The 22,160-nt window shown below is 44.2% G+C and overlaps 1 protein-coding gene across 1 annotated transcript in view; it reads left to right on the top strand.

Annotated features, from left to right (window-relative positions):
* GPR137B (G protein-coupled receptor 137B) overlaps nucleotides 1–22,160 on the top strand; it is a 59,737-nt gene that overhangs the window by 22,141 nt on the left and 15,436 nt on the right. The window contains exons 2-5 of the mRNA XM_065922255.1: nucleotides 2,781–2,830; nucleotides 7,827–8,049; nucleotides 11,266–11,415; nucleotides 14,882–15,010. Coding sequence (XP_065778327.1) covers nucleotides 2,781–2,830; nucleotides 7,827–8,049; nucleotides 11,266–11,415; nucleotides 14,882–15,010 — 552 coding nt within the window. The remainder of the gene's footprint in view (nucleotides 1–2,780; nucleotides 2,831–7,826; nucleotides 8,050–11,265; nucleotides 11,416–14,881; nucleotides 15,011–22,160) is intronic.

Below are 22,160 nucleotides of genomic sequence, written 5' to 3'. Positions count from 1 at the left end.
TAGTCCACGGGGTCGCAAAGAGTAGGACACGACTGAGCGAATGAACGCACACACGCAGTCCTTGGGCTAGGCAAATCTGAATTACTCGAGGTGGGCACTGTATTAAAATGCAGATTCCTGGGCCTCAGTACAGGCCCACTGGCTTGGCATCTCTGAAGGTGGGGCCCTGGGATGTGCATCTTTAGCAAGTTTTCTGGGCAGTTCCTATATGAATGTAAGTTGGAGAATTACTACTGACGGTCCTCAGAAGAGTGTCTCTAAAAAGATTCCAAGGGGATTGGCTGCTTCTATTGCACATGGGTTGTGGGAATTGGCCCTTAGAGTCACCTGGAGGCTTGCTGCCCCTTGTGACATCTGGCTGCACCCCCAGACACACCACCAGGCATTTGGATCCAGTGAAGTCTTCCCCTAGATTACGCTCACATACCCCTCTAGCAAGCTGATTGTCACTGCTTGCTCCTCAGACAGAAGGATGACAATATCAAACCCCTGTGACCACTGCCCACCCCCCACTGCATCCTAGAGCTGCCTGTCCCCTCCTCCCCTGTTGCCAGGACCATGCCCTCAACTCCCCATCCTGTTTTCCTCTTGTCCTTCACTCCTCACCATCAGGTATGATTCCTACCCCTTAGACAGGTGCTTGGAAGTGGAGGCACTGAGCAGATCTCTAGGGAAGTACCAGGGGCCCTGCGGACTGAGGATCCGGACTGCACGTGGTGGCAGCAGATTAGTGAGGAGGGGCAGGGCCGGGAAGGCGGGCCCGACTGGGGACAGTGGGTTCCCAGAGGGTCGAGGCAGGCCATCTGGTCCCCTTTGTCTACAGCACGAGCATCTCTGAACGAATACCCTCACTTTCCCATGCCCTTCCTTTCCTTCTCCTTGTCCTGCTCCCCACCCCCCCCCAAACACCAGGGGTCAGGAGAGCAAATGTATGAGCAAGTGTCCTACTGCCCCTCCTCACCCCCAGCCGGACTCCGACCGGTGACCGCCTCAGGCTCCCTCGCGCACACCACGGGAAGAGCCACGTGTCTGGTGGGGCTGGGGCCTGGGCTGACACCTGCATTCTGTCTCCCCTTCACTTTCTCGCCCACCACAGGCTCTGCCAGGCCAGCCTCTGCCCCCTGGGTGGAGCACGTTAACAATTGTGTAGGCTCTGAAAAATCTGGAGAAATTCCCACAAGCAATGTTTCATCCATAGATAACAATTGAGTTTGACACACCTATAGTCCAGTGGGCTGCCAATTTTAAGGCCTGAGTCGATGGACACATACATTCAAACCACATTCTTTTGGTACCAGTGAAAATCCTAATAAAGTGTGAGAGTGAGTTGTTTGTCTCTGGGGGAAGTATGGGCTTAAATGCAAATCTTAAAACAAGAGATGGTACTAGGCAGTGGTAGACCAGTAATATTTTTTTTTTTTAAACCATTTAACCATTTTTAAATACTTTTCCTTTTAAAATTTAAATTAAATTTAAATTAAAATTTAGGCACAGCTTGAGGACTTCCCTGGGGGATCTTAGTCACTTTGCCAGATCCCCAGGTTGGGAAATCTGTTGTGGGTCCTAGAACTTTCTTAACAGTGCAAGATTAAAAAAACTAAGATCATGGCATCCAGTCCCATCACTTCATGGCAAATAGATGGGGAAACAATTGAAACAGTGACAGACTTTATTTTCTTGGGCTCCAAAATCACTGTAGATGGTGATGGCAGCCATGAAATTAAAAGATGCTTGATCTTTGGAAGAAAAGCTATGACCAACCTAAACGGCATGCTAAAAAGTAGAGACATTACTTTGCCCACAAGGGTCTGTCTAGTCAAAGCTGTGGTTTTTCCAGTAGTCATGTATGGATGTGAGAGTTGGACTATAAAGAAAGCTGAGCACCAAAGAACTGATGCTTTTGAACTGTGGTGTTGGAGAAGACACTTGAGAGTCCCTTGGACAGCAAGGAGATCAAACCAGTCTGTCCTAAAGGAGATCAGTCCAGAATGTTCATTGGAGGGACTGATGCTGAAGCTGAAACTCCAATACTTGGGCCACTGATGCGAAGAACTGACTCATTGGAAAAGACCCTGTTACTGGAAAAGACTGAAGGCAGGAGGAGAAGGGGATGACAGAGGATGAGATGGTTGGGTGACATCACCAACTCGATGGACTTGAGTTTGAGCAAGCTCCAGGAGTTGGTGATGGACAGGGAAGCCTGGTGTGCTGCAGTCCATGGGGTCGCAGAGAGTCAGACACGACTGAGGGACTGAACTGAACTGACTGACTGAGGACTTCTCTGGTGGTTCAGTGGTTAAGACTCCATGCTTCCACTGCAGAGGGTACAGATTCCCCTGGTAGGGGAACTAGGATCCCAAATGCATCACAGTGTGAGCGACAAAATGCTGTATGGCTCAGGAAACTCAATCCTGGGCTCTGTAACAACCTAGAGGGGTGGGAAGGGGAGGGCAGGGGGAGGGAGGTGCAAGTGGGGGGACATAAGTACACCTACAGGCAATTCATGTTGATGTTTGGCAGAGACCAACTCTGTATTGTAGAGCAATTATCCTTCAATAAAGATAAATTAATTACAATTTTTTAAAAAAATTAGGCACAACCTAGAAAATGTTTAACTTCATGAACTTTATTACAAAATAGACATTTCCGTTTTAGAGACAGTGACCTGGCACCTGGGCATGAAGGGAAAGAGAAGTTCCAAGCAATGATGTTAGTTTGTCAGTACAAGTATATTGTGGCCCCAACTTGCCACGTTTGTTTTTTTCTTTTTGTCATTTCAGGTGATTTTTAAAGCCAAGTCAAAATATTCTCCAGAATTACTCAAATACCGGTAAGTACCCCTGAGGCAATTCTCTTTGTGGCTACAGGTAACCGTTTTCCCAGCCAGGATTTTTACACATCACTCCTCTGTGACGTGCCTGCTTGCCAGGGGTCAAGTTCACTTGTCACTGGGCCACCACTTACCAGGCCTTGCAGCATAATGGCCTTGATTAGAAACAAAAGTCTAGAAGGGACTTCCCTGGTGGTCAGGTGATTAAGGTTTGGCGCTTCCAGTGGAAGACTCAGGTTGAATCCCTGTTGGGGGACTAAGATCCAACATGCCACGTGGAACTGCCAAAAGTAAAAAAAGAAATGAGAGTCTGGTTTCCTTCCTACCAGGGAGCAGAAAGGGAAGTAAGCCGTGCACATGGTGTGTAAACCTTTTGGAGGCACTTGGGATGGAACGGGCCTCAGCAGAAGGAAGAGCGGCTCCCTGAAGATGTCTGTGCAGCCAGGCGGCCCCCTCCCCACCCTCTGGCTGCAGGTGCAGCTGAGATCTGGGCAGGGCTGAGTAAGAGAGGCTCATAATCTGGATCAGAGGAGGCCTGAAATCATAGGCTGAATTTATTGCACGAGGTGGACTTGCATATTTTCCTGTGGGTAGGATCTGTTACTTGCCCCCGGTTTTCAAAGAGACCTGTTGACTTCGCCGTGGCTTGAATGGCCAGCCTCGGCCAGAAGGGGAAGGGAGACAAGGTGTCAAGAAGGCATGAGACAGTCGCCACGTTAGTCAGGGTGTCTCAGGTCCCTGCCCAGGAGAGCTCGACTGTCCAGGCACACATTTCTGGGAAGCAGACTTTGGCCTCTTACCTTCTTGAGTCAAAGTGAAATTTTAATTATTTTATTACTTTACAAATATGTAAAACTATGTTCCTATTATATTTTATTTAAACATGTTGAAAGGGAAAGTGTTAGTCACTCAGTCATGTCTGACTCTTTGCAACCCCGTAGACTGTAGCCTGCCAGGCTCCGCTGTTCATGGGCTTCTCTAGGCGAGAATACTGGAGTGGGTTGCCATTTCCTTCTCCAAGGGATCTTCCCAACTCAGGGATCGAACCCAGTCTCCTGCATTACAGGCAGATTCCTTACTGCCTGAGCCACCATTTAAACAGGTATCATCTTAAATTCACAAAGACTGTTTATTTAAAGTTCTGAAAGTGTGTATTCTGATGCCCCTCTTGTATCCGAGGAAGCCGAAGTTCAGGAAGTTAGGTGACAGTGTTCTCAGGCCAAGACACAAGTGATGAGACTTGTCTGCTCTGTTTTTGTTTTTCATCTGATCTTGCTGTCTCCCTTCACTGTTTAAAAAAAATGAGCGAAGTATAGCTGATTTATAACATTGTGTTAATTTCTGCTATATGGCAGAATGACTTCTTTTGCATGTCCTTTTCTATGCTTTATCACAAGATATTGAATATAATTCCCTGTGCTCTATAGTAGGACCTTGGTGTTTATCCTTCCTATATATGCTAGGCTGGGTCTGCTAATCCCAGACTCCTAATCCTTCCCTTCCTCTTAAAACCACAATCTGTTCTCTTTGTCCCTTCACTGCGTTTTGAGAAGTTCAGTTCATGTTTCTGCCAGACTGTTGATTCTAAGAAGGTCAGTTTAAAGTAACAATGCTTTACAGTCAGTCCTGTAAAGGATTCTGTATCCAAGGATTCCACACCTGTGGATACAGAGGGTGGGAGGGCCCGATATGCCTTATATGACATGAACTGCAGCATTCTCTGTAAGGGAGTTGAGTATCTTTGGGTTTCAGTGTTGGCTATGGGGGCCTGAAAGGTGTCCTTTGCAGATACAGAGTTATGATTGTTATGATAGGAAAACTTGGGGAGAGGTAGGAGGGGGAACATTAAGAATTGAGCTTGGATGTGGGCTTCAAAGGAGGCTGTTTGGAATGTGAGTTGATTTGGGCAGAGGCAGTGGTTCGAGACAAGAGATTTGGAACTTAGTTGAACAAGAGCTGTAACAGAGGCTGGAGGAGGGAATGTATTTCCCGAGGAAGAGGATGCAGGGCAGAGAGACATGGACACTGTCACTCTGGGGGACGAAGAGGAGGAAGAGGGACCAGGGGCCTCCAGAGACAGGCTCAGATGGGGGAAGGATGGAGCGGGGGTCACACTTTTGAGGTCAGGGAGAAGATGGTGGGAGGAGGCGGGGCCAGCACGGGGTACCTGCAGAGGAGGTAATGAGGCAGGAGGTGACACCTTTTTCTAGAAGTTGCTCTTGAGGGTGAGGATGACTCCTCACTCCTCCCTGGGTGACATCGGAGGAGAAGCACAGGGTCTCTTGAGTTCTCATGGCAGCTCTTGGAGGCAGGAGAGGAGGGGTCAGCTCTGTGTTACAGATGTGAGGGCACAGCAGCCCTGAGTGGCCAAGGACTTGCCTGGGGTCGCATCTGTGACCCTTGCTCTCTGGGTCACACCCAGCAGACGAAGGCAGAGCAGTTGAGGTGAGGAGAGGGCGCAGAAGCTCAGTGGGTGGCCAGGGGCCACACTGCAGCAGTGTGGGTGGTAAGCGGGATCTGGCTGTCTTTTGCTTTCTCTGTTCCCAGTACTGTCCCATGGAGTTTTCACAGTGAAGAAAGAGGAGTAGGAATGTATATCCACCATAGTGGTTAAGACTTCCTATTCAGGCGGTGCGGGTTCAATCCCTGGTCAGGGAGCTGAGATCCCACAAGCCTTGTGATGAAGAAACCAAACATAATGCAGAAACAGTACTGTAACAAATTCAGTAAAGACTTTTGGGCTTCCCAGGTGGCGCTAGTGGTAAAGAACCCACCTGCCAGTGCAGGAGATGTCTTGTAAGAGACATGGGTTCAATTCCTGGGTCCAGAAGCTACCCTGCAGGAGGGCATGGCAACCCACTCCAGTATTCTGCGAATCCCATGGTCAGAGGAGCCTGGCAGGCTACAGTCCACGGGGTCACAAAGGGTTGGACAGGACTGAGCATAGCATTTAAAACAATGCCCAGGAGGAGTCCTTTGGAAAAGCTGAATGTCCATATTATGCTTCTTTCTGGAGGTTCATTGCCGTCACATGGATAGAACGTGTGCATCCATACCAGCAAGGGGTGAAGAACAGAGGGCTGATTCCAGAGGTTCTAGATGTTTCCAAATTGTGTTCTTCACAGCACAGCAGACAATAATAGAACAATAAGAAATAGGGCTTTTGAGGAAGCAGATTGCAGATTTTTGGTGACTCCCAGTTGGTTCTGCCTCTGTCTCTCTCTACGACCCTGATTCCCTCCATCACTATGGGAATGTGTAGAGAGCTAATGAAAACCTTCATAATTTAAGGTTTTGTGGCTAATTTACCATGAGCTACATGCTGTGCTAATGCCCTATGTCCATTCTCTCCCCTCGCCTCAGCAACCCTTTGGGCAGATGCAGACATATTCAACTTAAATGATCTGTTTTGTTAAGTTTAAAAAAATAGTGTAGGATATTACTTTTTTTTAAAAGAAATATTTTTATTTTTAAATGATGATTGCTTTACAATGTTGTGTTGGTTTCTGCCATACAACATGTGAATCAGTCATAAGTATACATACGTCCCTTCCCGCTTGACCTCCCTCCATCTCCCCATCCCATCCCACACCTCCCGGTTATCACAGAGCACTGGGTGAGCTCCCTGTACTATGTAGCAACTTCCCACTGGCTATCTGTTTGACATATGTTAATATATACGTTTTAATGCTATTTTCTCAATTCCTCCCACCCTCTCCCATCCCCTGCTGTGTCCACAAGTCTGGTCTCTATTCCTGCCCTGCAAATAGGTTCATCAGTACCTAAATGGTCTGTTCTTGAGCCAAACCAGTATTTGCTGCTTGAGTGATACCTACCTGAAGTAAACACAATGTGGACATTCCTAGAGAGAAACTTGAACTGATTTCCATGTTGGTAAATGTGAGAAGTGTCTCCCTAGACCTTGCACAGGTCACGTAGGCAGCATGCAGCTCTGAGAAACTGCAAGTTAAAAATGGCCACCACCACTGCCCCAAGGCTAGTGCAGGGTTCCCAGCCTCCAGGATCTAATAATGCCTGATGATCTGAGGTGGAACTGATGTAATAATCATAGAAATAAAGTGCATAATAAATAAAATATGCTTGAATCATCCCAAAACCATCCCCCACCCCGGTCCATGGAAAAATTGTCTTCCACAAAATTGGTCCCTGGTGCCCAAAAGCTTGGGGATAGTTGTAGTACTAGTGAGTGTTCCCATGCAAAGGGGGTGCTGCCCAGAATTGATGACTTTTGAGGGGTAAAACCCTTTTAAAACATTACCTCACCTAATCCTCAGAAACTGCCGGCAAGGTCGGTGTCATTTGGGCTGTTTTCTGATGGTGACACGAGGGCTCACCCAGGGCCACCTTGCCCAGGCTCTCAGTATGCAGAATGACTGGTGCTCCCCCCGAATCCCAGCCCTGCCTCGGAGCCCGGCCCTGCTCTGCCATCCTTGTGAGCGGCGCATGCATCAGCCCACGTCCACACAGCCCCACACAGACCCTCACAGCCTCCCGGGGAATGGGGAAGCGGGGCTCAGGTAGAGGAACTCCACGAGGGCACTGCTTGTAGTTGATTTGTCATTTAAATCTGGGGACCCTCCAAAGTCCGAACCCTTTTCTTCATTGCAGCATAAATGTTGATTTACAGGGTTGTGCCAGTCTCTAGTGTACAGCTGAGTGGCTCAGTTATACACATATATACGTTCTTTTTTTATGTTCTTTTTCATTAAGATTTATCACATGATATTCGGTAGCGTTCCCTGTGCTATGCAGTAGGACCTTGTTTATCCATTCTAAATGTAATAGTTTGCATCTACCAACCCCAAACTCCGAGCTCTTAAGTGTTAACTTTGGCACATTCTGCTTCTAGCATTTAACCAAAAACCGAACAAACAAATAAACCTCAAAAATCCACAGTTTCCTTGAGGATTGATCTAGAGTGTACAGGAAGCTTGTTGGGAAGGCTGCCTTCAGCCTCTCTTCTCTTCCTTCCCAGGTTACCCCTCTACCTGGCCTCGCTCTTCATCAGCCTTGTTTTCCTGTTGGTGAATTTAACCTGTGCGGTGCTGGTGAAGACGGGCACCTGGGAGAGGAAGGTGATCGTGTCTGTGCGCGTGGCCATCAACGACACGCTCTTCGTGCTATGTGCCGTCTCCCTGTCCATCTGCCTCTACAAAATCTCCAAGATGTCCTTGGCCAACATTTACTTGGAGTCTAAGGTAAGGCGGACACGTGGTTGAGATCCTACCATTAGACTTATTCTCAAAAGAGTTTTCTGGGATTTCCCTGGTAGTCCATTGGTTATGATTTGGCACTTCTAATGCAGGGGGCACAGGTTCTATCCTTTGCTGGGGAACTCAGATCCCATATACTGTGCAGTGAGGCTCACCTCCACCAAAAAAAGTTCCCTGGTTTGCAACAGAAAACAGAAATCAACCAATGCCTCTCCCACCTGACCTCTTGCAAATGATTAGCTGTGGTGTGGTTGCCAAGACACAGAGCTGTGTAGTTCATTGAACTTTGTGAGAAGAATTGACTCGTGGTGGCTCGAGGTTTACTGGGGTGTGCAGAGTTCCAGGCAGAGAGGTAAATCTCTGGTTTCTGGATACAGAGGCTTAGGTGAGAGTTTAGAGGACCCGTGGCATTGACTGTGCCACTAATATTGTTAGAAACACACAGCTTGTATTCCCTTTGTTCCTAGCCCTTTTATAAGCACTCTGCATGTAGCTAGGACTGTAACCTTCAAAATTCAGGGGGAGTAGGTTTCACCTACCTAGGGAAACGGAGGCACGGGACGTTAGAGGCTCGGCCCGGGTTACACAAGCCAGGAGATTCAGAGCCATGGTGTGGCTGCAGCAGCCTGGCTTTAGGCTCTGGGGTCTGTCCTCTTTACCACCAGGTCGTCGTGCAGAGACACTCAGATCCAGGAGCACTCCTGCCTTGACTGTGCCCCTGAGAGGGTCACTCTTAACAGGGGGAGCTGCTCCTGGGGTTCAGGACAGCAGGCCTCTCATGGTGACGGTTCAGAGATGGAGTCGGACAGACCGTGTGTTGGGCCGCACCCCATAGGCCTGCAAGGCCAGGTCATGCCCAGTTTCAGTACTGAGGAAAGAGCCTGGAGTCAGCCATGGCTTAATGGATCGGGGATCTTACACGTCTGAAACAATGTCATGGAGCAACATTCCACATGTGCAGTGGACGGCAGCAGGACGTGCTGGCGGGCTTTGCACCAATGTCAGGGGTGGGGAAGGAGGATGAGCAGTTGCAGAGGGAATTGATGTCAGGTGTGATCTGTGGCTCAATGGTAAAGAATCTGTCTGCAATGCAGGAGATGCTTGGGACACTGGTTTGATCCCTGGATTGGGAAGATACCCTGGAGGAGGGCATGGCAACCCACTCCAGTATTCTTGTCTGGAGTATCCTATGGACAGAGGAGCCTGGCAGGCTGCAGTCCATGGGGTCACGAAGAATCGGACATGACTGAAGCGGCGGAGCACGCATGGGCTTGTCAGTTACCAGGGAAAACAGCAGAGGGGCATGACACTCGCCACCACTTTGATAAGAAGAGTCACCAGCTGGGCCTGGGGACAAGTCCATAGGAAGGTCATCATGTGAATGGGTGTAGGAGAAGCAGGCGCTGGTCGGGAAGGGCATGTGCAGAGACCAGTAGAACAGTCCCCTTGAATGGCCTGACCACACCCTGAGAGGGCAGCCCCTGCACATTCTCTGGTTTCACTGTTGTGCCCCCAGCCCTGGAGTCCCTGTTTTCTCCTTTCCTTCCCCCAGAGGTACAAAGAGGGGCAGATGTGCCGCCTGGTGCGGTGATTCTGAAGTGCCCCTCACCAGCCTGGCCCCCAGTTCCCCCTCATTAGGAGCCTGGTGATTAGTGGAGTTCACAGTGGATGCTCTGGGCTCTCACTGGCCATGGGGCCCTGGCCCCACCAGCACGTTGCCCACTGAGCCTTGGTTTTCTCACATGTAAGGTGGTTGAGTGATTTCATAGCTCCTCTGCTTCTGAAATTCTGTGGTGCCCTAACTCTTGCCAGGGAACCCATGTGGTTGCAATGTTGCTGGTCTGAAGACCTGAGCAGCTCTGCGTCTTAGGATACTTGATCTTCAGCAGCCATCAGCAGATTAAAATCTATGCCTCCAACTTCAAAATTACAAAGCCTTCTTCATCAAGGTAGCCTGTGATTTGCCTGAGCTTTTGCAAAATCTGAAAAGTTAGTGTGGCAGGGTCCTTTTTTCATTGATAAATGTTGACAAATTTTATACTTGACTTTGCCTTAACTTTATTATTTACACTGTCTCCTGTATAAGGTCTATTCAAGGCTTTTTGAAAACAGAATTATGGGGACTTCCCTGGTGATCCAGTGGTTAAGACTCCATGCTTCCAGTGCAGAGGGCTCAGGTTCGATTCCTGGTCAGGGAGTTAAGATGCTGCATGCCTTGTAGTGCAACCAAAACAAAACAGAACTGTGGTTTTAATAGGAGAGGTCACATTTTAGATTGTCAGATTCAGATCACCTCTGTGCAAACAATCTGATAGACTACCATTGGCAAAATAAAATAATAGCTTAGATTTAGTTAGTGACTTCCAAGTGCAAAACTCAAAAATGAATTTCAGTTTTTTGGTTAACTGTTTTTAGCACCAGGGCTTCCCTGGTGGCTCAGTGGTAAAGAATCCACCTGCCAATGTGGGAGACACAGGTTTGATCCCTGGGTCAGGAAGATCCTCTGAAGAAGGAAACAGCAACCCACTCCAGTATTCGTGCCTGCGAAATCCCAAGCACAGAGGAGTCTGGTGGACTACAGTCCATGGGGTTGCAAAAGAGCGGGACATGACTTAGTGACTAAATGACAACAACTGTTTCTAGTTAGAGCTCATTTAGCTAACTTTGGACACTGATAGCTTCATTAGAGGGGGCACAGATGACTAATTTTCATGCACTCCCAAGCTCTGAATTACACTGGGCCTCCAGCCTTCCCAGCCTAGGATAGTTGGGTCTTGAAGACATGCTCCTCACCCAGAGCCACTGTCCACAGCTCCACTGTCCCCAGACTGCCGTCCCTCTGAGGTGGTTTTGTTGTCTCCAAACCAGGGGGCATGCCCTGAGCTCATAAGCTCAGAGCATCCTTGGAGCTGAGCAGCGGCACTTAGAGATTTAACCAAATAGGTCATCTGACTGTCTTGCTCTTCCAAGCCTAGGTCTTTGGCAAATAGTTCATGTTTTCAGGTTTTGAAGCATCTCTGAAGAGAATTGGAAGTTTTAGGGTGGGTGTGTAGTGAGGGGAGGCTTGCAGTTGGGTTGAAAGTCTGGGAGTGGAAGAGAAGCTGGGAGGGTCTAGCCATTCTGAACACAGGCCATGCTTGGGAGGGGGCTGTGGTCTTGGGCCCGGATCGGGGACCCCGCTCACAGTTCTGACTTTTCCAGGGCTCCTCCGTGTGCCAGGTGACCGCCATCGGCGTGACTGTCATCCTGCTCTACACCTCTCGGGCCTGCTACAACCTGTTCATCCTGTCGTTCTCTCAGAGCAAGAATGTCCATTCCTTTGATTACGACTGGTACAATGTGTCAGACCAGGTCAGTGGGCGCTGGATCCTTGCCTTGCTTGGCAGCATGCCTTGTGGCAGAGAGGTGTCAGCTCCTTGCTCTTGCTGCTAAAGAGCTGGGTGACCTTGGGAGTCACTTAACTGGCTGCTGTCTACATCCTCACCTGTCAAATGGGATCACAGTACCTGCCTTATTCCAGCTCACACGTCTTCTGGGAAAATTAGAAAACAGACACACTTCTCCTTGCTACATTCTGGGGATTTTGTCAAGCAGTACTTAAAATTTTTAAGTGTTTTTATATAAATGTAATTAAAGGGTGAAATTTGCAAAGATAAAAATGAATTGTATTCAGGTTAGAAAACACATAAAACAATGAATTTTTTTTTTTTAATGGAGCAGTAAGCGAAAGAAATGTAGACAAAAGTGACCAAGGATATTAAGGGGTTAGAAAGAGCCCATTTTACATCTCAGCATGAAACTCTTACTTTTTTATAATGTATTCTAGAAATTCATAAACAAATGAACAAAGGTAATGAAATATAATATGGCATCCATGTTCGCAAAAGCTCAAAATATAAACAACTGAGAGGGGAATTCCCAGGCTGTTCAGTGGTTAAGACTCTGTGCTTCCACTGCAGGGGACGTGGGTTCAGTCCCTGCTTGGGGAATTAAGATTCCACATGTTGCATGGTACGGCCAAACAGAAAGAGGAGGAAAAAAAAAGAATGAGAATTAATCAGTGTTCTCTAATTTGAAAAGTATCATTTCTTTATCTTCAGCCCTGGACAACGTGCCAGAGACACAAAAATGAACAGACGCATCCTTCTATGTAGGAGTTTATGTCCACTGAAGAAAAGAGCCGCATAGAGAAGCCATTATGGCAAAGAAATAGAAGCTTCTATAGTAGGAGTTTACTGGGTTGAATTGCAAATGCTCCTGAGATTTTCCTGGGTAAACACTGAATATCCAACGATAGACAAATCCACCTCTAAAATCCCAACAGTGGTCAAACCTTGAATTAGCACTCTGGAGGAAAGAAGAAAATGACCGTGATAAGTTAAAACTGATGGCAGGGACTTCCCTGGTGGTTCAGTGGTTAAGCCTTCACCCTCCCCATGCAGGGGACTCGGGTTCCACCCCTGATCAGGGAAATAAAATCCCACGTGGTGCAGTTTAAATAGATAAACAGATTCTACCAAAAAACAACCACAGCTGAGGGCAAGATGAAATCTGTAAGAGGCTCGTACAAAGCATTAGACTGGATTCAAACCACAACAATAATAATCACCACCAATCAAACCAACAGCACACATGTAGGATGGGAGGAAGGTGGGCAGGGCACTGGTGGAGCTGGGCCCTGTTGTGAGAAATAAATACATAAAAATCTAAACGTTCAACAGTGATAAATTAGAGACTTATTCATGAGACACAGAGGATTTTGATCATGGTAACATGTAGGTACAATTGACTACTTTAATCATTTCTAAGTGCACAGTCCACTGGCATTAAAGTACATTCACTGTGTCATGCAACCATCACCACCATCCATCTCCAGAACATCCTCATCTTCCCAATCTGAGACTCTCTCCCCATTAAACGACAAGGATTTGGTTTTAACAAAATACTTATTTCAATGCTTCTTTCAAGTAAGAGCTTATAATTACAGTGAATTTAAAATATCACAAATTTTTATCACAACACAATTCTGTTGTTTTGGGTGGCTGTTTGTTTATAGATATCTAGATCTATGTGTTGCAGTCAGAATAATCTAGGAGCAAGCAGATGGCCCCAAGTTGCAGGTTATTTGTGTAGAATGGTAGAAGCACACACAACACACTTTTGAGACATGTGGGTGGAGTTTCAGTGCAGAGTTTGAGTCATCTTTCTGAAGAGGAACGAGATTGGTTTTGAGTACTGTACTTTAAGGCTTCCCAGGCAGCGCTAGTGGTAAAGAACCTGCCTGCCAATGCAGGAGACCTGGGTTCCATCTCTGGGTCAGGAAGATCCCCTGGAGAAGGGCATGGCAAACCCACTCCAATATTCTTGCCTGGAGAATCCCATGGACAGAGGAGCCTGGCAGGGTACAAGTTCATGAGGCCACAAAGAGTCAGACAAGACTGAAAGCAATTTAGTGTGTATGCATATACTTTAAACATAATGTGGTAGAGCAGGTAAGAGGATTCTGTTTAGGGGATTGCCCCTTTATGGTTTGATGACATTTCTGTCTTCATTTCAAATGCCGGCCTTTCTGATAGACTTGCTCAGAAGTAGCCTCACACACCATCCCTCTGTCCTTCAGAGAGAAGAGCACTGCTACACCCCATCTGCTCAACTGTCTCACTGGTCCAGGAGGCCAGCATCCTGGACTGCGAGACTTTTCTAGACAGTCTAACCTGCTGTAGTCTTTAAAATGTAAATGATAGTATGTGGTTAATGTGAAGAGAAATTTAAAAACTGACACGTTTATTCCAAAGATGAGACTAAGGCTTACTATTGTGATATGCTGCTCTTGAGAACTGGGAGGCGGGGGACTTCCCTCATGGTCCAGAGGCTAAGACTGCATTCCCAATGCAGGGTGCCTGGGTTCGATCCCTGGTGAGGGAACTAGATAGATCTCACATGCTGCACCTAAGACCTGGTGCAGCCAAATAAATAAATAAATATTAAAAAAATAAAAGAATTGGGAGAGGGACTTCCTTGGTGGTCTAGGAGTTAGAATTCCATGTTTCTAATGCTAGGGGCACAGGTTTGATTCCTGACTGGGGAACTAGGATCCTGCATGACACACAGTGCAGTCAAAAAATGATTTTAAAAACGAATTGGGAGAAGGCAGCAGAACATTATCATTATTCAGTTGTTGAAGAAAAGTCAGCTTAGAGACTTTATTTGGATGTAAGGAAGATTCCTGGAGGGTGAAGGAATGAAGCATCAGAGATTGGCAGTTATGGTCTTTGAGTTTTTCGAAGAAGATAATTGCCTATCCTGGGACTTCCCTGGTGGTCCAGTGGTTAAGAATCTGCCTGCTAATGCAGAGGACGTGGGTTCGATCCCTGGTCCCAAAAGACCCACCATGCCAAGGGGCAGCTAAGTGGGCGTGCCACAGCTCCTGAGCCTGCAAGCCCTAGAGCCTCCGCGCTACAAGAGAACCCACCGCAGTGAGAAATCCGAGCGCCACAGCTAGAGAGTAGCCCCCACTCACCATGGCTAGAGAGAAGCCCGTGCATTAATGAAGACCCAGCAGTCAAAAACTAAATAAAAAAATTTTTAAATTATCTATCCATTATGGTTTAAATAACTGCCCCCCCCCACCCCCGCCGCCCCTCATCCCACCACCAAGGTCTGGCACAGTAGTATTAACAGTACCTGATTTCAACATGCGTGTTTTAGGGGGAAGAAATTACACTGTATTAGATTTAGTCTCTGTCATATTAGAACTGAATCAAACTTATTCTGTCCTCAGTCTGGTGACTCTCCATTTTTTCCCTCTTTTCAATAGGCGGATTTGAAGAATCAGCTGGGAGATGCTGGATACATAGTGTTTGGAGTGGTCCTCTTTGTGTGGGAACTCTTACCTACCACCTTAGTAGTCTACTTCTTCCGAGTCAGAAATTCTGCAAAGGACCTTGTAAGTAAACCACTTTGTATTTGCAGAAAGTGAGTGTGAAAGTCGCTCAGTTGTGTCCGACTCTTTGCGATGCTATGGACTATACAGTCCATGGAATTTTCCAGGCCAGAATGCTGGAGTGGGTAGCCTTTCCCTTCTCCCAGGGATATTTCCAATGTAGGGATCAAACGCAGGTCTCCTGCATTGCAGGAGGATTCTTCACCAGCTGAGCCACAAGAGAAGCTCAAGAATACTGGAGTGGGTAGCCTATCCCTTCACCAGCAGATCTTCCTGACCCAGGAATTGAACTGGGATCTCCTGTATTGCAGGTGGATTCTTTGCAGAAAACATCTCCTAATTCTAATGACAAAGCCTACAGTTGGAATTTTTTCTTAGATTTTTGATAGCTCCTTTCATCTTATTCTACTATGAAAAGTTCCTTTGTTTAATTGAGACTTTTTTCCATTCATTATCTTTTGAGGGAAATTTGTTTTTCAGTTTAATTTTACCAAAAAAAAAAAAAATTTGCATCTTGAATCCTAGAGATAGTGATTAACTTTTTTGCTAATGAAATAGCTGCCTCACTAGTGTTTGTGCCTTGACTTGCTATGAACCAAATATAGAAGCTTTTATTTTAGCCAAGGAAAATAGAGAATGGTAATTCAGCTCTTCACCTCTGTGTTGTGCTAGATGGTGATCAGGGGAGTGGGTGGTAGGGAATACAGCTTTATTGTGAAGAATGCTTAAATCACTCCCCGAACTCAGTCACATTTCTGGTCAACCAGCTTCATATAAATGTCCTTATGGGAGTGGGGCAGAAAATGCAAAACCTGGTAGTGTGAGGGAGCCCGTGGAAGCTTTGCTCCATGAACTGTTCCACCCAGAGGAACTAGTGGTAGAACAGTGATCTGTGAAGCTCACAGAAAATGTGTGTGTGTGTGTGTGACTCGCTTGGTCGTGTCCGACTCTTTGCGACCCCATGGACTGTAGCCCGCCAGGCTCCTCCGTCCATCCGATTCTCCAGGCAAGAATACTGGAGTGGGTTGCCATTCCCTTCTCCAGGGGATCTTCTGACCCAGGGATCGAACCCAGGTCTCATGCATTGCAGGAAGATTCTTTACCGTTTGAACCACCAGGGAAGCCCACAGAAAAGTAGAGTGATGGTTTTTGGTCAACGTGAGCACAGTGTGGGTGGCAAGGAAAGCATTGATTTTCATGACCAACTTGCGTTTTATCTTGTCTATTTCTTATTCATCTCTGGATGAGCCAGGAATAGGAAAAAATAAAAGACTGGAATGGGGTGGTTGGTGGAGAACTGCAGCCTGACCCATGAGCCCCTGAAGATAGAGTGGCAGTGGGCACCATATTCCAGATCTGAGGGTCAGTTTCCTCTCCTTTTGCCATTTTTGGCTTCAGAACAGCAATTATATGCCCCTGCTGACTTTTCCTGACATTGGAAACACCTGGAGGCTTCTGTAAAGTCAGACTCAAATTCTTCCGCATTGGTAGCAGAGAAACGTGGAGAGTGGGCAGTGGACTCTAGGCTGGAGTCCAGTGCATTATTTTTCTTCCTTTTCTGAAGAAGTTGAAGTTTTCTGGGAGGAGCCTCTTAGCAAAAATCCCGCTGTTCTCTATGCTTCTCCCTGGCTTTCCATAGCCTTCTCACCACTTCCTAGTATGTCAGAGGCTTAGCAACTATACTCCCAAAATCCAAGGGCAGTCTGAAGGAGAGAGTGGACATCTGAGTCCTAAGGAGTGAAAGACTGTCATTCAAAGTAATATTTTATTAACACATTATTGACCGGAGATGCATTAATATGTCTTTTGTTACCCAAACATTATTGACCAGAGACAACATGTTTTTAGAGAGTGATACAGTTGACATCACTGTGCTAAGTTGTTAGAGCTTAAAATTAATCAAGGGTTCCTTCTATAGCTTATGATTGTCATTATCACTCACATTTTGCTCCATTAGATTTTTGTTCCAACCCTGTGTCACAATTATAAATGCAAATTTATTACTGTAAGATTTTCAAAATGATGCATCTCGAAATTTTGAATGAAGAATTTTCCGGTGAATTTTATGCAGATCCTTTCTCTGATTATCTGAGTGACCTGTATACTAGTGTCTTAAAAGATGATAGTTCTGCAAAATACAGTTCTGATTCAGACATTGTGAATATTAGCCCAAAAGAAGACAGAAAGCCTGAGTGATTGGTTCTGACATGGAAAGTGAAAACGAAGCTCACGGTGCTGGAGACTTTACAGGTGTGACAGGTGCAATTACTGAATATAACAACCCACAAAGTGTTAGTGAAATAGCAGAATTACTTTTTGGCTGGCCAAAATAAAAATCGCCAGCCACAGGCATTAGTTTCTACAAAATTCCCTGGTAAATAATGAGTTAAATGAAGACAGAATAAAATGGATAGTTCATCTGTCCTCTCAGGTCGCATTATCCAGGGAAGTGTGCAGCCTTAATACACCCTATGTGTATATGGGGTTACTTGGCTCTTGTGTTTGAATATATCTACTGTCTAGGGTATTATCTAGAGCAGTGGTTCCCAAACTTTTTGGCCTCAGGATACTTTACACTGATACATTATTTGTTGTTATTTGTTTATTGAGGTATACTTGATTTAGTAGTTCTAGGTATACCGTGTAATGATTTGATATTTATATATATTGCAAGATGATCACCACAATAGGTCCAACTAATGTATTACCATACATAGTCTACAAATTTTTGTGTATGTGATAGGAACTTCAAAGATCTACTCTTTCAGCTACTTTCAAATATGCAGTACAGTATTAACTATAGTCACCATGCTGTATGTGAATCCTCATGACTCATTCATTTTTATAACTGGAAGTTTGTATCTTTTGACCCCTTTCACCCATTTCGCCCACCTCCTTGCTATCTCAGGCAGCCACCAATCTGTTCTCTGTATCTGTGAGCTTGGTGTTTATTTGTTTTTAGATTCCCTATATGAGATGATATGTTATTTATCTTTTACCTTTTTCTAGTTGACTTATTTCACTTAACATAGTGCCCTCAAGGTTCAACTGTATTTTTACAAATAGTGAGATTTCATTCTTTAAAAAAAAATGTACTCTAGTTGATTTCCAGTGTTGTATTCATTTCTGCTGTACAGAGAAGTGACTCAGTTATCCGTATATGTATTCTTTGTCATATTCTTTGCCATTGTGGTTTATCAGGAGGTATCATTCTTTTTATGACTGAATATTTTGTTTGCGTGCATATCAGTTTCTTTATTCATTCATGCATTGGTGGACATTTGGTTTGTCTCCATATCTTGGCTGTTATAAATAATGCTTCAGTGAACATGGGGGTGTGTATATCCTTTTGAATTAATATTTTCATTTTCTCCAGATAAGTATGCAAAAGAGGAACTGCTGGATTATGTGGTGGTTCTGTTTTTAATTTTTTGAGGAACCTCTGTAGTGATTGCGTTAATTTATATTCTCACCAACAATACACAATGATTCCCTTTTCTCTGCATCCTCATTAACACTTTTCTTTTTGATAGTAGCTATTCTGACATGTCTGCAGTGGTACCATTTGTTTTTGCTATTGAGTTGTATGAGTTCTTTACATATTTTGTATATCAACTCCTTATCTTGTCTAGGACTTGCAGATATTGTCTCCCATTTGGTAGGTTGCCTTTTCATTTTGTTAATGGTTTTCCTTTGCTGTGCAGAACCTGTTTAGTTTGATGTAGTCGCACTTGTTTATTTTTTATTTTGTTTCCTTTGCTTTTGGAGTTAGACCCCAAAATCATCATCAAGATGAATGTCGAGGAACTTACTGCCAATCCTTTTTTCTAGTTTTATGGCTTCAGGTCTTACATGCAAGTCTTCCATCTATTTGGAATTAATTTTTGTGTATGATGTAAGATTATAGTCCAGTTTTCCCAGCACCACTCATTGAAGAGACTGTTCTTTCCTTAGTGCCTCTTCTTGACTGCTTTGTGGTAAATTAGTTGACCATATATTCATAGGTTTCTTTCTGGGCTCTCTATACTGTTCTGTTGATCTATGTGTCTTGTTTCTATGCCAATACCATACTGTTTTGATTACTATAGCTTTGTAAAATAATTTGAAATCAGGGGGCATGATGCCTACTCCAGCTTTGTTCCTTTTGTTCAAGATTGCTTTGGCTATTTGAGGTCACATCGATAAGTTATTGAGAACACCAACAAGCTAGTTTGGAGCTGTGTATGTGTGTAATTTTTAAAAATATTTGTTAATTAATTATAAATAAACCCATAATGTGTTACCATAATTTTTTTATGAAAAAACTATATTCTCCAAAACAAATTAGTGAGAACAGTTCAGTTCAGTTCAGTCGCTCAGTTGTGTCCAACTGCAACCCCATGGACCACAGCACGCCAGGCCTCCCTGTCCATCACCAACTCCCAGAGTTCACTCAGACTCATGTCCATTGAGTCAGTGATGCCATCCAACCATCTCATCCCTTGTCGCCCCCTTCTCCTCCTGCCCTCAGTCTTTCCCAGCATCCAGGTCTTTTCAAATGAGTCAGCTCTTTGCATCAGGTAGCCAAAGTATTGGAGTTTCAGCTTCAACATCAGTCCTTTCAATGAACACTCAGGACTGATCTCCTTTGGATCTTCTTGCAGACCAAGTGACTCTCAAGAGTCTTCTCCAACACCACAGTTCAAAGGCATCAATTCTTTGGTGCTCAGCTTTCTTTATAGTCCAACTCTCACATCCATACATAACTACTGGAAAAATCACAGCCTTGACTAGACGGACCTTTGTTGGCAAAGTAATGTCTCTGCTTTTTAATATGCTGTCTAGATTGGTCATAACTTTCCTCCCAAAGAGTAAGCATCTTTTAATTTCATGGCTGCAATCATATCTGCAGTGATCTTGGAGCCCAAAAAAATAAAGTCAGCCACTGTTTCTCCATCTATTTCCCATGAAGTGATGGGACCAGATGCCATGATCTTAGTTTTCTAAATGTTGAGCTTTAAACCAACTTTTTCACTCTCCTCTTTCACTTTCATCAAGTGGCTCTTTAGTTCTTCTTCATTGTTTAAATTTTGTGACTCTTTTTAATGTCTGGCTTAATAGAAGACAGCTGGATTCTCCTCTCTGCTTCTGTTGTGAAATGTTGTTTCGAAGTATATGAAGAAAATCAAGTCTCACATTTTAATATAAATGTGAATATTTTTTAATATACACCCAAACTCAATGAGGTATGATTTGTTAAGATTTCTTAGCTGCAATTTGGAATCTAAAACTATATCAGTGAAACTTTTCATGTTGTTTTCTATGTTAACATCTGTTGGTTTACCCTGCACTTTGATATTTGCTCAGCGTTCAAATGATCTTTCGATGAATTTGTGGGGGAGAAAGTGATCTCCCTGTCCTATTCCTCCGCCATCTTCTCTCCTCCCCGTCTACCTTACACTTTGAATGGATCTTTATACCCATGCATGGTTTTGTCATGTCATGTATTGGTCACTTGGAAAATTTTGGTTTATTGAGTTATGCATATCTTTCAAAAGTTATATTTCTATTATACAATACAAGAAAAACATCTCATTCACTAATCTCACCACTGATCATCAGAAAAATCAAATATTGGGAACCTGTCAACCTCACGGTGGAGAATACAAGGTTTCCAAAGCTTTAATGTTTGCTTAAAAGGTGAAATTTGATCAGTGAAAATAAGTAGTCACATGTTTTCCTTGAATTTACAGCTCAGTTCATTCATTTTTGAGAGAGTGTCTGCCAAATGTCCACAGCTGAAAAACCATGGTTGTCATGAAGCCATCATGTTGCGTGAAAAAAATAACTATAACTGAGAGTTGTACAGGCTCTTTTTCTTGTAATAAAATTACAGTGGTCAGTTTTTTCTGCTTTGTTAAGTGAATGTTTTTAAACTGTGACTGTGTAGTGGTGAGGAGCACAGTAACTGCTAGTGCAGTTGGTGTCACTGCTTTGAAACACGCTCAAGCAGCGCCAGTTTTGCTAACTACAGCTTTTGCATCACTGGTACCAGTGTCAACACAATAGAAAAGGTAAATAGCTTCTTAATATGCTAATTATGCAAATAGGCATGACCTTGTTGATCCTTGAAAGCATCCCAGGAACCTCCAGCAGTTGTTGGGCCACACTGATAACTGCTCATTTGCAATAGTGTGTTAATGAGTGAAAATGATTCTTTATTCCCTAAAGGACATTATCTCCTGATTCATCTCGAGAGAGTGAATTCAGCATGAACAATGTAAAATCATAAATAGGAAACCCTTCCCATTTTTTATATTGTAGTCATGAAGTAATTCTCATTAGCAGGTAAATCTGAGTGTCAGGTTTGGCTTGGTGAAACCCCGGTGTTCATAAAGTACCCCTGGGCAAGACTGCCAGGGTTAAAAGCATTATTACATACAGTATTTGGTAAAAATAGCTAACAACTGTATAGCACTTATTTGTGCTAGGCCTCGTTCTAAGCATTTTAAATATATTAAATTCTTTAATTCTCACAATAGCTCTGTAAACTAGATGAATATAATTCTCATTTTGAGATGAGGAAGCTGAGGCCCAGAGTCATGGCTGGTAGGGGACAGAGCTCCAATTCAAACTGAGGTATCCTGGTTCCCAGGTCCATGATTTTTTTTAATATATGTGTTTATTAAGTATAGTTGATTTACAGTGTTTCAGGTGCTCAGCAAGGGGATACTGTTATACAAGTACACATGTGTTATTTTTTAAATTATTTTCCATCGTAGATTATTACAAGATATTGACTATAGTTCCCTATGCTATACATTAAACCTTTGCTGCTTATCTATTTTTTTAGTTAGAAATTTAGCATTCTATTTATACTAAGTCAAACAAGTGGAATCAAAATGTCATAGTTTTTAAAGTTAGGCAAAAATTCATAAGTTTTCTAAAATATATATATTATACATATTTATATTTATGTATACAAAAAAGCTTTTCTACTATACCTGATAAAGGCTTGAGAAAGAATATTAAAAAAGAGAGATGGAGAAATTGGAGAACATAAACTAAATGAAATGGGGGCACTGAATATGAAATAGAAAAAGTGAAACAAACTAGATGAAAGTAAAAGATCATCATGTAGTCCAGATGTTTTTAAGCATGACTGTTCATTAGA

Source organism: Muntiacus reevesi, chromosome 2 (genome assembly GCF_963930625.1).
Source record: "Muntiacus reevesi chromosome 2, mMunRee1.1, whole genome shotgun sequence".
NCBI lineage: Eukaryota > Metazoa > Chordata > Mammalia > Artiodactyla > Cervidae > Muntiacus > Muntiacus reevesi.
The sequence above is the reverse complement of the archived record's forward strand: the minus strand, read 5'-3'. Positions and strand labels throughout refer to the sequence as shown.